This window comes from Bufo gargarizans, chromosome 4 (genome assembly GCF_014858855.1).
Source record: "Bufo gargarizans isolate SCDJY-AF-19 chromosome 4, ASM1485885v1, whole genome shotgun sequence".
NCBI classification, from domain to species: domain Eukaryota; kingdom Metazoa; phylum Chordata; class Amphibia; order Anura; family Bufonidae; genus Bufo; species Bufo gargarizans.
The window spans coordinates 99,923,341-99,935,762 of record NC_058083.1 but is presented as its reverse complement, the minus strand read 5'-3'; the positions used below and the strand labels follow the sequence as shown (position 1 = coordinate 99,935,762).

Here is a 12,422-nt window from a genome sequence, read left to right as displayed (position 1 = left end):
TTACAAGCCTTGCCGAACAGTGCATAAAAAGTGCATCTATGTGTCACCAATGGCGTAGGCTACAAGAGTTATGGGATTAAACACCCCCCTACATAGACAGGCTGGGGATTAAACACCCCCCTACATAGACAGGCTGGGGATTAAACACCCCCCCTACATAGACAGGCTGGGGATTAAACACCCCCCCTACATAGACAGGCTGGGGATTAAACACCCCCCCTACATAGACAGGCTGGGGATTAAACACCCCCCCTACATAGACAGGCTGGGAATTAAACACCCCCCCCTACATAGACAGGCTGGGGATTAAACACCCCCTACATAGACAGGCTGGGGATTAAATACCCCCCTACATAGACAGGCTGGGGCTTTACGATGCGGAGGCAAACGGATCCGTCCTGGCACACAATGTAAGTCAATGGGGACGGATCCGTTTTCACTGGCACAATAGAAAACGGATCCGTCCGCCATTGACTTTCAATGGTGTTCAAGACAGATCTGTTTTGGCTATGTTAAAAAAAAAATACAAACGGATACGTTCTGAATAGATGCGGACAGTTGTTTCATCTAAACGGATGCGTTTGTGCAGATCCGTGACGGATCCGCACCAAACGCGAGTGTGGAAGTAGCCAGATGGTCAGCCGGTCCCACTGAAATCAGCGGGCTCGGTCAACGTTCGTCTAATGTGTATAGCCACCTTCAGTGTGTTGGTGTATAGATCAGCGCAGTGTGGTATATATAATCCAGTGGAAAAATGTTTGATTATGAATAAAACTGCTTATCATGGCGTATCCTGCAGTTCTCTCCATCGCTCTGTATAACCAGGGATAGAAGCTGACAGCTATAAGAGATGACTGCTATTAGTTATCCATATGTAAGTAATGCAGTCAGGATATTATTTTTTTACTCTGTTGTATGAATAGTGCAAGAGCGCCCTCTACTGACCGCAACAGCTAACTGCTACCTCTAGTATACGCATTTTCTCCACACTCCATTCATACAGTAATTCTGTGGTCAGATCAGAACATTGCATACAATAGTAAAAACTGGTAATCCAAAGGTGGTCTTGCCCGCCCCAGTCTCTGACCTTAAACAGATAGAACTTGTGGTGGTCCTGCCCGCCCCAGTCTCTGACCTTAAACAGATAGAACTTGTGGTGGTCCTGCCCGCCCCAGTCTCTAACCTTAAACAGATAGAACTTGTGGTGGTCCTGCCTGCCCCAGTCTCTGACCTTAAACAGATAGAATTTGTGGTGGTCCTGCCCGCCCCAGTCTCTGACCTTAAACAGATAGAACTTGTGGTGGTCCTGCTGTCCAATCTTCTCTTGCAGCCGTAGGATGAGTTGCTTCACTTGCTCGCTGCGGGAGGCCGTGATTAGAGGCTCGGCTCTTCTGATTTCTTCTACAAGCAGGTCCACATTAGTCCTTTAAAAGGCAGGAGAGTCACTTGTCAATGTCTTTCCTACACATCTCTCTAGATTTCTTATTTCTTATAATTTTTACAAAGTATGGCTGGATCGTAGTTCAAATCTGCAACTTTTACTATTTTCATCACCCCATTTCCTCTTAGAACTGTTTCACACTTGCGTTGCTGTTTTCCGGTATTGAGATTCAGCAGAGGATCCGTTTAGTCCTCCTGCAATCTGAATGGAAAGAGATCCGTTCAGGATGCATTAAGATGTCTTTCATTCCGGAAGCATACCGTTTTGTGACCGGACATAAAACCGTTGAAAGCTGCGGTTTTGTGTCCGGTCATAGAAACGGAAAAAACTGTAAGTCAATGGTGACGGATCGTTTTTTTAAAGATCCGGTTATTTCCATTTTGATTTCACACATCCTCTTCCTAACGGAACGGATGTATCCTAATGTGCGAATTCAAAACGGATCCGTTGAATTCCGGTATTGAGATCCTCTGCTGGATCCTAATATCGAAAATAAAAATGCGTGAAACAGGGCTTAGTCCACTTTCACACAAGCGTAATATGGACACATTTTTTCACCTGCATTACAACCAGAAGTCCCAGTCCAAGCACAGGTCTAATGACCTGTCATGTTGTCAGTTTGGGTCGCTAGACCTATGGTTGGGCCAAGTTTTGCAGCCCTAAAGCAAATGCAGAATTGTGCCCGTATAACACTCATGTGAAACTGGCCATGGAAACCCCTCTTGATGTTGGCGTTCCTCAGGGCTCAGTACTAGGTCCTCTACTCTTCTCCCTCTATATAGCCCCTATCGGACAGACTATCAGTAGATTTGGCTTTCGGTACCATATCTATGCTGTCTCTAACATCATGTCCTCTCTGTATCTAAAATGGAACCTCTCAAAAACTGAGCTTCTTGTCTTTCCCCCATCTACTAACCCACCTAAACTTGATATTTCAATTCCGGCCTGCAGCACTATCATAACTCCTATGTAACATGCCCGCTCTCTTGGGGCCACATTTATCTCTGATCTTTCCTTCGTTCCCCATATTCAATCACTTACACGCTCTTGTCATCTGCACCTCAAGAATATCGCCAGAATCCGCCCTTTTCTTACGGCGGAAACGGCAAAAACTCTTGTTGTTGCCTTGATTCATTCTCATCTTGACTACTGCAACCCATTACTAATCGGTCTCCCTCTCACTAAACTCTCCCCCCTTCAGTCTGTCCTAAATGCTGCAGCCAGGCTCATCTATCCATCCACCCCCTACACTGATGCTACTAGCCTGTGCCAGTCACTTCACTGGTTGCCCATCCACCACAGAACACAGTTCAAACTTCTCACCCACAAAGCTCTCCACAGAGCTGCACCTCCATACATCTCCTCCCTCATCTCCATCTACCACCCTTCTCGTGCTCTCCGTTCTGTTAGCGACCTAAGATTAATATCCTCCATAATTAGTACCTCTCACTCCCGTCAAGACTTTTCTCGAGCTGCACCTTCTCTCTTGAATACTCTGCCCGGAATACTAGGCCAATCCACAACTTCTCCACCTTCAAACGTGCCTTAAAAACACATTTTTTCAGGCAGTTTTATCAAGCTTCCTAAACTGACTGTTCCCCGACTAAACCTCTCCCCCACCAACATCTCTGTCCTGAACCTGATCCTCTAGCAGTCCCAAACCAGAAGCAGATCGTCCGGCACCACTCCTGTCAGTTCAATAATGGCTCAAATCCTACTTATCACAATCAACTACCTTATGTGTCACCCCAATTCCTGATAGATTGTAAGCTCTTGCAAGCAGGGCCCTGACTCCTAGTGTTTCAGTTGCATATTAGCCAGTTACTTTTGTTTCGTACATGAACCCTATGAATTTGTAAAGCGCTGCCGAATAAGGTGGCAGTATATAAATAAATATTATTATTAAGGTTTTCCTACCGTCTGACTTTACTCTTGAGATGAGCCCTATAGTCGGCCATGTGTGGGCTGGCTGTACCTGAAATGAGTTATACAGCTGTCCCCCCATAAAAGATCCAGCCACAGTGCCCCCATAAGTTTCAGAAAGTGCTTTCCTAGCTGTATATAGTCTTACCTGTGTCCGATATATAATTCCGCACATATCCTTTAACTATATCAGAGATCTGCCTCTGTAGTATACCACTTTGCCCCATGACACCTAATGCTTTAAAATTTTTAAAAATATTATATTCTCAAATCTTTCTCCTCTACCATTCTCAGTACCGCCTAGCCCTGTCTGTATACAAGGCTGCAGCAGTGATGTGGAGGGAGGCAGCATGCGACCGCTGCAGACAATCAATGTCCTCAGTGGTCTTATACCACTGAGGACAGTGATTGGCTGCAGCAGTCATGTGAAGAATACCTCCAGAGGGAGGAGGACTGCGGTGCTGAGAATGGCAGGGGAGAAAGAGGTCAATACGTGATCATTTTTATTTTAAAGGGTCATTGAGTTTTCATAAAACTTTTGCAACGTCATAGAGACATATAAAGTTTTGATCGGTGGGGGTCAGAGCGCTGAGACCCTCACCGATCGCAAGAATGAGAAGAGAGAAGCACTGGCATATTGCACACCTCACTGCAGGAGGCTGGCTCCATAGAATGGAGAGATCAGTGGGGGTCTCAGGACTCAGACCACCACTGATCAAAACTTTTGATAGCCCTCGATGAAGTATCAAAAGTTTTTTGAAAACTCAGCGAAACTTTGAATAAGTTTATTAAAAACTATTTCTAATGCCATATAATTAATTTTGTAACATACTTTTACCGTTTTACTTACAAAATAGGTACCTGAAGTTCAGGTGCCTATAGCGCAGGAGTAGGCAACTTCCAGCACTCCAGCTGTTGTGAAACTACAACTCCCAGCATGCATACTTGTCTGCTCTTCTCAGGACTCTCATAGAAATGAAAGGAGCATGCTGGGCATTGTAGTTTCACAACAGCTGACCCCTGCTATAGTGCTTTGGAATTTGTTCATTCATACACCGCTGACATGCCAGTGGTTACGGGTATTACGGGTATAAGGATTCCACTGTACTGCAGGCACGGCGGTGCAGTGAACGCTTGTAGGAGCACACATGCCTCCTGCCTGTGCCCGCTCTGCTCAAGCCTGGCATAGTACATTCCACACCACATGTGTTATGGCAGGCTTTGGTGGAGCAGGAACAGGCAGGAGCTCTTGTCTGCACCCGCTAAAAGTTCTGTATAGCACATCTGTGCAGGAGACCCTATAGCAGGGGTCAGCACGCCAGCTGTTGTGAAACTACAATTCCCAGCATGCTCTGTTTATTTCTTCGAGAGTTCTGAGAAGAGCAGAGCAAGTATTCATGCTGTGAGTTGTAGTTTCACAACAGCTGGAGTGCTGTAGGCTGCCTACTCCTGGCCTACAGGAACAGCAGAGTGAGCACAGGCAGGAGCACACATCACTCCTCCTGCCTGGGCCTGCTCTGCTAAAGCCTGGTATAACACATGTGCTATGCCAGGCTTCGGGCACAGGCAGGATGGGCGACGTATGCTCCTACCAGTACAGCGCTCGCTGCGGCCGCTGTGCCTGCAGTACACTGGAATCCGTATAACTGTACGACACCGACATGTCACCAATGTATGAATCTACTGATTCAGAGGCGCTATAGACACCGGAAAAATATATTACAAAAATGAATTATACGGCATTAGAATAGTTTTTAATAAACTTGTTCAAAAGGTTAGGTACACTGTAAAGCATTGGGTGACATGGCGCACATGTGGAATTAACTTGGGCAACTCCTGTAAGAATCTGGATCCTGAACACTGTAAATGATATTGTAACCGGCTGTGGTCGTCTCCCAGAATACAGGACATTACTTACTTGGGGGACAGTTCCAGTAAATCAATAGACTTGGTTTTCAGCTCCCCACCTTTCTCATATTCCAAGATAATCCCTACAACAAAGGCAAAGGAAATCAATACCTTCAACATAACGCACGGATAGGAGACAATCAGTTACCGAATTTCCAGCGGTCTTTCTCCATCGGCCAAGGTCATATTAGATTATGGGGCCATCATGCTATCCTTTTCCTTTCAGTCTAAGGCCCCATTCACACGGCTGTATTTTCAGTCCGCATCCGACACACATTTTTTGGCGGATTGGATGCAGACCCAGTCATTTCAATGGAGCCGCAAAAGCTGCGGACAGCACCACACCATGTCCGTTCTGCAGCCCCGCCAAGTAAACAGATGTCCTATTCTTGTCCGTTTTGCAGACAAGAATGGGCATTTGAAACATCCTGCTGGATCTGCAGAAGGGAAAATGCGGGACGCACGCGGCCGTTATCCGTGTTTTGCGGATCCGCGATGTGAATTCCTCCTAAAGAAAGCATGACTGGACAATAGAGGTGCTTTCCAGAAATACCAGGTGCACCCCAGTGTGTATCTGGACGGGGCGGCCTCATGTCACCTCAGTACAATACCCATCAGTACCTCAGGTTATGTTCACACAGCTTCATTTTGAAGCTGAAAATGATGGAGAAACAAGCCTCCCAAATCCATTTTTTGCGCATTCCTCTTTTCAGTTCCGCAGATTTCTGAAACAAAATCTGTCACATGTGATGGCCCCCATAGAAAACAGCAGCCTGAATTACACGCCCCTGTGTGAAACCGTAGGACGCTGCCTGTCGGAGGTGTACTGCCGCGTGTAAAATGGGGGTTTTAACTGCCCAAATACGCTGTGGATTTTGCCATGTGAACATGACCGTCAAGAAGCGACAGGTCACCTCTATGAAGCGCTGTAGAAGCTGATTTTGCCCAAATACACACGTTCTCGGCGGTAACTCTGAAAAAAGAATACACCTCAACAAGGCCTGGACTTCAGAGGACGATTTCTCTTGAAATGAGTTTTGAGTATCTGTAATACACGGATGCTGAATTTGCGGAACGGACACAAGAATAGGACTTGATCTGTATTTTTTGCGGCCCCATTGAACTGAATGGGTCCGCATCTGTTCCGCAATTGAGGAACCATTCATACAGTTGTGTGAATGAGCCCTACAGGGGTTGTGGGGTGCTACAATACTGATGACATCCTCGGGACAGGTCATCGATATCAGATCAGCAGGGGTCCGACAACCAGCACCCAGCAGCCTTTTGAAGAGGTAGCGCCAGCGCTGCTTCTGCTTCCAAATTCCCTGCGCGTTATTTCCTTTGTAGGAGCCGCAGTGTAATTAATATATTGTAATGACACTGCGCAGCCGCTTCAGATGAGACGACGCGCAGGTGATTTTGAAGCAGAAGCGGCACTCACACAAGCAGCTGATCGGTGGGGGGGTTGTGAGTCGGACTGAGGTCAATGACCTATCCTGAGGAAAGGTCATCAACATGGTAGCACTGCACAAGCGCTTTAATGATAAAATTAAGCAGAAAAAGGGCAGAAGTCTGAAAGAAAATAATTACGAAGGAAGAAGAGAACGCTGTTACCGGAGAGTCCCCAGCCCCCTTATACCAAACTACTGAGTGCAGGGGCTGCAGACCCCCTTGAAGTGGTTGGGGGGGGGGGGGGGGGGGGGCGCTTTATATGCGTGCCCCCTAGTTACCCCTATGCAAGCGCTGCTGCTGCAATGGGAGAAGCAGGCGGCACTTCAGCTGCACATCAGGGGGCTCCTCTGGGCTTCTGAATGGTCCAGACGCCTCAGTGACAAGCAAATTGCAGATCCGCAAAACACGGACACCGGCAATGTGCGCTCCGGATTTTTTCGCACCGCACATCGCCGGCACTCTCATAGGACCGCATCTGTTCCGCAAAATTGCTGAACGGATGCGGGCGTGTGAATGGACCCTAATAGATCTGATAGGAGAGAGGACTCTAGAAAGAGGTTAAATACACCTTGTGGACAGGAATATTAGTTCAGTAGACCACAGCAGTCGATCAGAACACAACACACACATTTATCAGGGTGACTTCATGCTGGGACTTGTAGTGCAGTAAGACTTGGACATGCTGCACAGTTCTACTACCAACAGGATCAGTACATCTGATTCTGTGGACGTCGGCTGAATTTCCCCTCTCTGCCATCGCCCCATGCTCTGCGCTCGTTCTCACCTGGCGGATAATAACGGAGCAGGAACCGCTTCAGCTTCATCCTTCGATCTGTCTGCACGGCGGCGCTGGGGTTACCATGGATACTAACAACATTCCAACTGCGCAAGCGCAAACAGCGCAATGCCGCCTGCAGGGGCGGGGTTATCGAATCGACTCCCGACGGGTCGCGTTAGCGTGGTAGCCATAGTGACCGGCCCGTGCCATTCAGCCATTAATGGCGGGAAAGTTAAGGCGCTGTGTCCGGAGACTATTGAAAAACAAAGGCAGTGATGGCTCCTGTGTGAGGGGGAGGTGTGTAATAACCAGGAGGACGGTTCTATACTAGTGTTATATGGGAGCAAAGACGCTTGTGCCATCTTTGCGGAGAGGTCCTGTCCAGTTCATTGAATTAAATCGTTAAAAGGGGTTTTCTCGAATTATTTGACCCAGACTGTATCACCTCCGTCTTGCTCGGGTCCCATTGCCTCCATCTTGCTGTCTGTCGTGGCATGGACATGACTCTTTGCACCACTGCAGCCAAATGACTGGCTTCAGCAGTTATAGGTCACTTGGGGACAAGCCACCCGTGAAACCAGTTATAGATACTTATATATGAAATGTAACCTGATAATCCGGCAAATACTGTGTCCCACTGATGCCGGATTACAGGAATTTTCCAGTTTGTTTTTAGTGCTAAAATCCTATCTACATAGTGGGGGAGATGTATCGAACTGGTGTAAAGGAAAACTGGTTTAGTTGCCATAGAAACCAATCAGATTGATCCTTTCAGCTTCCTAAGGAGTGGAATCTAGTTGCTATGGGCAACTGAGGCTATTTTCACATATGTGTTTTGCATCCGGCAGAAGATCTCAAAACCGGAGCAAAACACTTCATATCAATTTAATACATCCGTTCCATTGGGTTGTATTAAATCCAAAGTGAACAAGCCGGATCCAGCACTAAGAACACTGTAAGTCAATGGTGCCGGATCATTTGGCGCCATTGACTTACATTGTTTTTAGTGCCAGATCGGGTTTGGTTCAGTTTTGCAGAACGGACAGAAAAACGCAGCTTGCAGCAGTTTTATGTCCGGTTAAAAAACTGAACAAACCAGAACAGAAGGCATCCTGATCTGATTTGTTCTGTTTTGTCCCCATTGACAATAAAAGGGGACAAAACAGAAGCGTTTTTCCCCGGTTTTAAGATCCTCTGCCGGATCTCAAAACCAGAATGCAAAACGCATATGTGAAAGTAGCCTGAGCCAGTTTTCCCTTGCACCAGATTTGAAGCCCTGTACACATGAGGTGCATGGGTTTTGTTGCAGATCTGCCTCAAAATCCTATAAATCTGCTGTGAAATCCTTGCCAGTTTTGCTGTGGATTTGCCTCAGATTTCACACAGTATAAACTGGCATGTAGATCCACACACGTTAAGGTACAGAGGCAGACTGGCCATAGAACCCACTGGTAAAATTCCTGATGGGCCACCCAAGCCCGCTGAGCAGCCACTACCTGGGTATATAATGCTCTGATGCTCCCAGCTTTAATTAATGCCTATTACATACGTTTTTTTTACCTCCCTGGTGATTCTGAAAGGTCTGCTACCAGCGTGCTCGCACCAGTATTCTGTTATCAAGCTCTGCAGACGTGTTCTGGAGGTAAGTTCTAGACTTGACAGCGGCAAATCAATGGATGTCATATATCTTGTCTTCTCCAAAGCATTTGACACTGTACCACATAAAGGGTTAGTATATAAAATGAGAATGCTCGGACTGGGAGAAAACGTCTGTAAGTGGGTAAGTAACTGGCTCAGTGATAGAAAACAGAGGGTGGCTATTAATGGTACACACTCAGATTGGGTCACTGTCACTAGTGGAGTACCTCACGGGTCAGTATTGGGCCCTATTCTCTTCAATATATTTATTAATGATCTTGTAGAAGGCTTGCATAGTAAAGTATCAATTTTCGCAGATGACACTAAACTGTGTAAAGTAATTAACACTGAAGAGGACAGTATACTGCTACAGAGGGATCTGGATAGATTGGAGGCTTGGGCAGAGAAGTGGCAGATGAGGTTTAACACTGGCAAATGTAAGGTTATGCACATGGGAAGGAATAATGCAAGTCACCCGTACTTATTAAATGGTAAAACACTCGGTAACACTGACATGGAAAAGGATCTAGGAATTTTAATAAACAGGAAACTAAGCTGCAAAAACCAGTGTCAGGCAGCTGCTGCCAAGGCCAATAAGATAATGGGTTGCATCAAAAGTGGCATAGATGCCCGTGATAAGAACATAGTCCTACCACTTTACAAGTCACTAGTCAGACCACACATGGAGTACTGAGTACAGTTCTGGGCTCCTGTGAACAAGGCAGACATAGCAGAGCTGGAGAAGGTCCAGAGGAGGGCAACTAAAGTAATAACTGGAATGGGGCAACTACAGTACCCTGAAAGATTATCAAAATTAGGGTTATTCACTTTAGAAAAAAGACGACTGAGGGGAGATCTAATTAATATGTATAAATATATCAGGGGTCAGTACAGAGATCTCTCCCATCGTCTATTTATCCCCAGGACTGTGACTGTGACGAGGGGACATCCTCTGCGTCTGGAGGAAAGAAGGTTTGTACACAAACATAGAAGAGGATTCTTTACGGTAAGAGCAGTGAGATTATGGAACTCTCTGCCTGAGGAGGTGGTGATGGTGAGTACAATAAAGGAATTCAAGAGGGGCCTGGATGTATTTCTGGAGTGTAATAATATTACAGGTTATAGCTACTAGAGAGGGGTCGTTGATCCAGGGAGTTATTCTGATTGCCTGATTGGAGTCGGGAAGGAATTTTTTATTCTCCTAAAGTGAGGAAAATTGGCTTCTACCTCACAGTTTTTTTTTCCTTCCTCTGGATCAACTTGCAGGATAACAGGCCGAACTGGATGGACAAATGTCTTTTTTCGGCCTTATGTACTATGTTACTATTATGTACTATGTTACTATGTTCTGGGCCCCTAGCAGCCAAGTCCATCCTACCTTGCAGCAGGCTTTGGTGAATACCTAGGGGTAGCCTTAGGATACCTTCCAACTTTTGAAAATCGTAAAGAGGGAGAATATATGCCGGCAAACATCACAGAAATGTTTCCATACTAGGCCACGCCCTCTAACTCCGCCCAAAACATAATTACTTACTCCGTCAGAACTGCAGCAGCTGGGGGTCGGTTAGGTGAGTGTAAATTCCTTTTTTTTTTTTTTTTTTTTTTACAGCATGTGGGGCTCTGGGACAATTTTTTTCTTGCATTTCAATATCAAAATAAATATTAGCACATACATCATCAGATTATAGATATTTTAAGGTTAAAATTGCACCAAATAATGAAGTTATGGTCTAATATACAGGTAGAAACCATACAGATCGTTTAGTAAGGAGAAATGTAGTAAATTTAATAATTTAACCACCTCCGGACCGCCTAACGCACGGATGTGTCCGGAAGGTGGTTGATTAATTCCTCCTGGACACATCCGTGCGTCATCTCGCGAGACGCGAGATTTCGGACAGAGCCTGCCCGCGCATGCGCATCGCTGGCCGGCAAAAGTTAAAGGAGTATTTCGTCAGCAACCTGCCAGCCAATGATCGTGGCTGGCAGGTTGCTGATTTTTAAAAAAATTGAATCAGAAGCCATATATCAGATCATATTAGTAAATATGATCTGTTATATGGCTGGCCTGCTCCTCTGCTGGTCCTTTTCGTCGGTTGGATCCAGCAGAGGAGCAGGCTTCAAAGTGAGTAGCACCAAACACTTAACTTCAGCCCCAGATCACCCCCCTGCACCCCAATTAACCCTTTGATCACCCCTTTGATCGCCCCTGTCAATCACTAGTGAAAGGAAAAAAGTGATAAGTGTAAACTGTCACTTTTTTTTTCACTGGTATTGACCGTTAGGTTTTAGGATAGTTTTGGCCCCTTGGTTAGGTAGTTTAGGGATCAGTTAGCGCCCAGCCCACCGCACCGCAGTCCCTTATTCGCTGATTAGCGTATCGCTAATCAGCATTTGTACTTTTATAGTATCTGAAAGTGATCAAAACTGATCACGGTCAGATCTATAATAGTATTAGTGTCACTTTAGTTCGCCCTCCACCCAAAACGCAGTGTTTGCCCGATCAGGCCTGATCGGTCGCCCACACGTGCGTTCACCCACGCCCGCCCCACCGCAGTGACAAAAAAGTATTTTTTTTTGATCACTGCACATTCACTTTACACGCACTGCGGCGATAAAAAAAATCAGTTTTGATATTTTTTATCAACCGCAGCGGCCTCCGGTACTTCGCTAGCCTCCTATTTGTAAGACAGGCTTGCTTTTTTTCTTGGGTAGTCTCAGGGAATACCCCTAAATTTAGTTGCCCAAATGTCAAACAGGGGGTATTCTTCTGATAAGGCCTACAGGCTTCTGACCCAGTTGGATGAGGAATGGGAACCCTCATCTGATGAATCTAGCGGGTCAGAATATGAACCTGTAGAAAGCAGTGGCTCTCTGACCCAAAGTTCGGACGAGGAGGCTGAGGTCCCTGATACCACCAGGCGTACCCGGCCCCGTGTCGCTAGACCACAGGTTGCGCAGGATCCGCTTCATAAGCAGCAGAGTGGGGCTGGTGCTGTCGGATTACGAGGCATACACCAGCAGCGCAGCCCTTCCTGGACCTAGTACCAGCACTGCCGTACAACCTGGTGAAGTGGCGAGCACCAGAAGGGCAGTTGAAGCTGGTACAGTGGCACGAACAGTAGTGACCCCGTCGCAGCCACCGCAAAGACGGGCCTGTAGAGCCCCTAGAATCCCTGAGGTGCTGGCAAACCCTGATTGGCAGTCCCCAACTTCAGCCGCACCTGTAGTTCCCCCTTTCACCGCCCAGTCTGGAGTTCGGGTTGAGACAGCTCAGATCGG

The 12,422-nt window shown here is 46.5% G+C and overlaps 1 protein-coding gene across 1 annotated transcript in view; it reads right to left on the bottom strand.

Moving 5' to 3' along the window:
* DAW1 (dynein assembly factor with WD repeats 1) overlaps positions 1-7,586 on the bottom strand; it is a 50,307-nt gene extending 42,721 nt beyond the window's left edge. The window contains exons 1-3 of the mRNA XM_044291973.1: positions 7,509-7,586; positions 5,283-5,355; positions 1,280-1,424 (exon numbers count right to left, since the gene is read on the bottom strand). Coding sequence (XP_044147908.1) covers positions 1,280-1,424; positions 5,283-5,355; positions 7,509-7,548 — 258 coding nt within the window. The 5' untranslated portion in view covers positions 7,549-7,586. The remainder of the gene's footprint in view (positions 1-1,279; positions 1,425-5,282; positions 5,356-7,508) is intronic.
* Between the last annotated feature and the right edge of the window lie 4,836 nt (positions 7,587-12,422).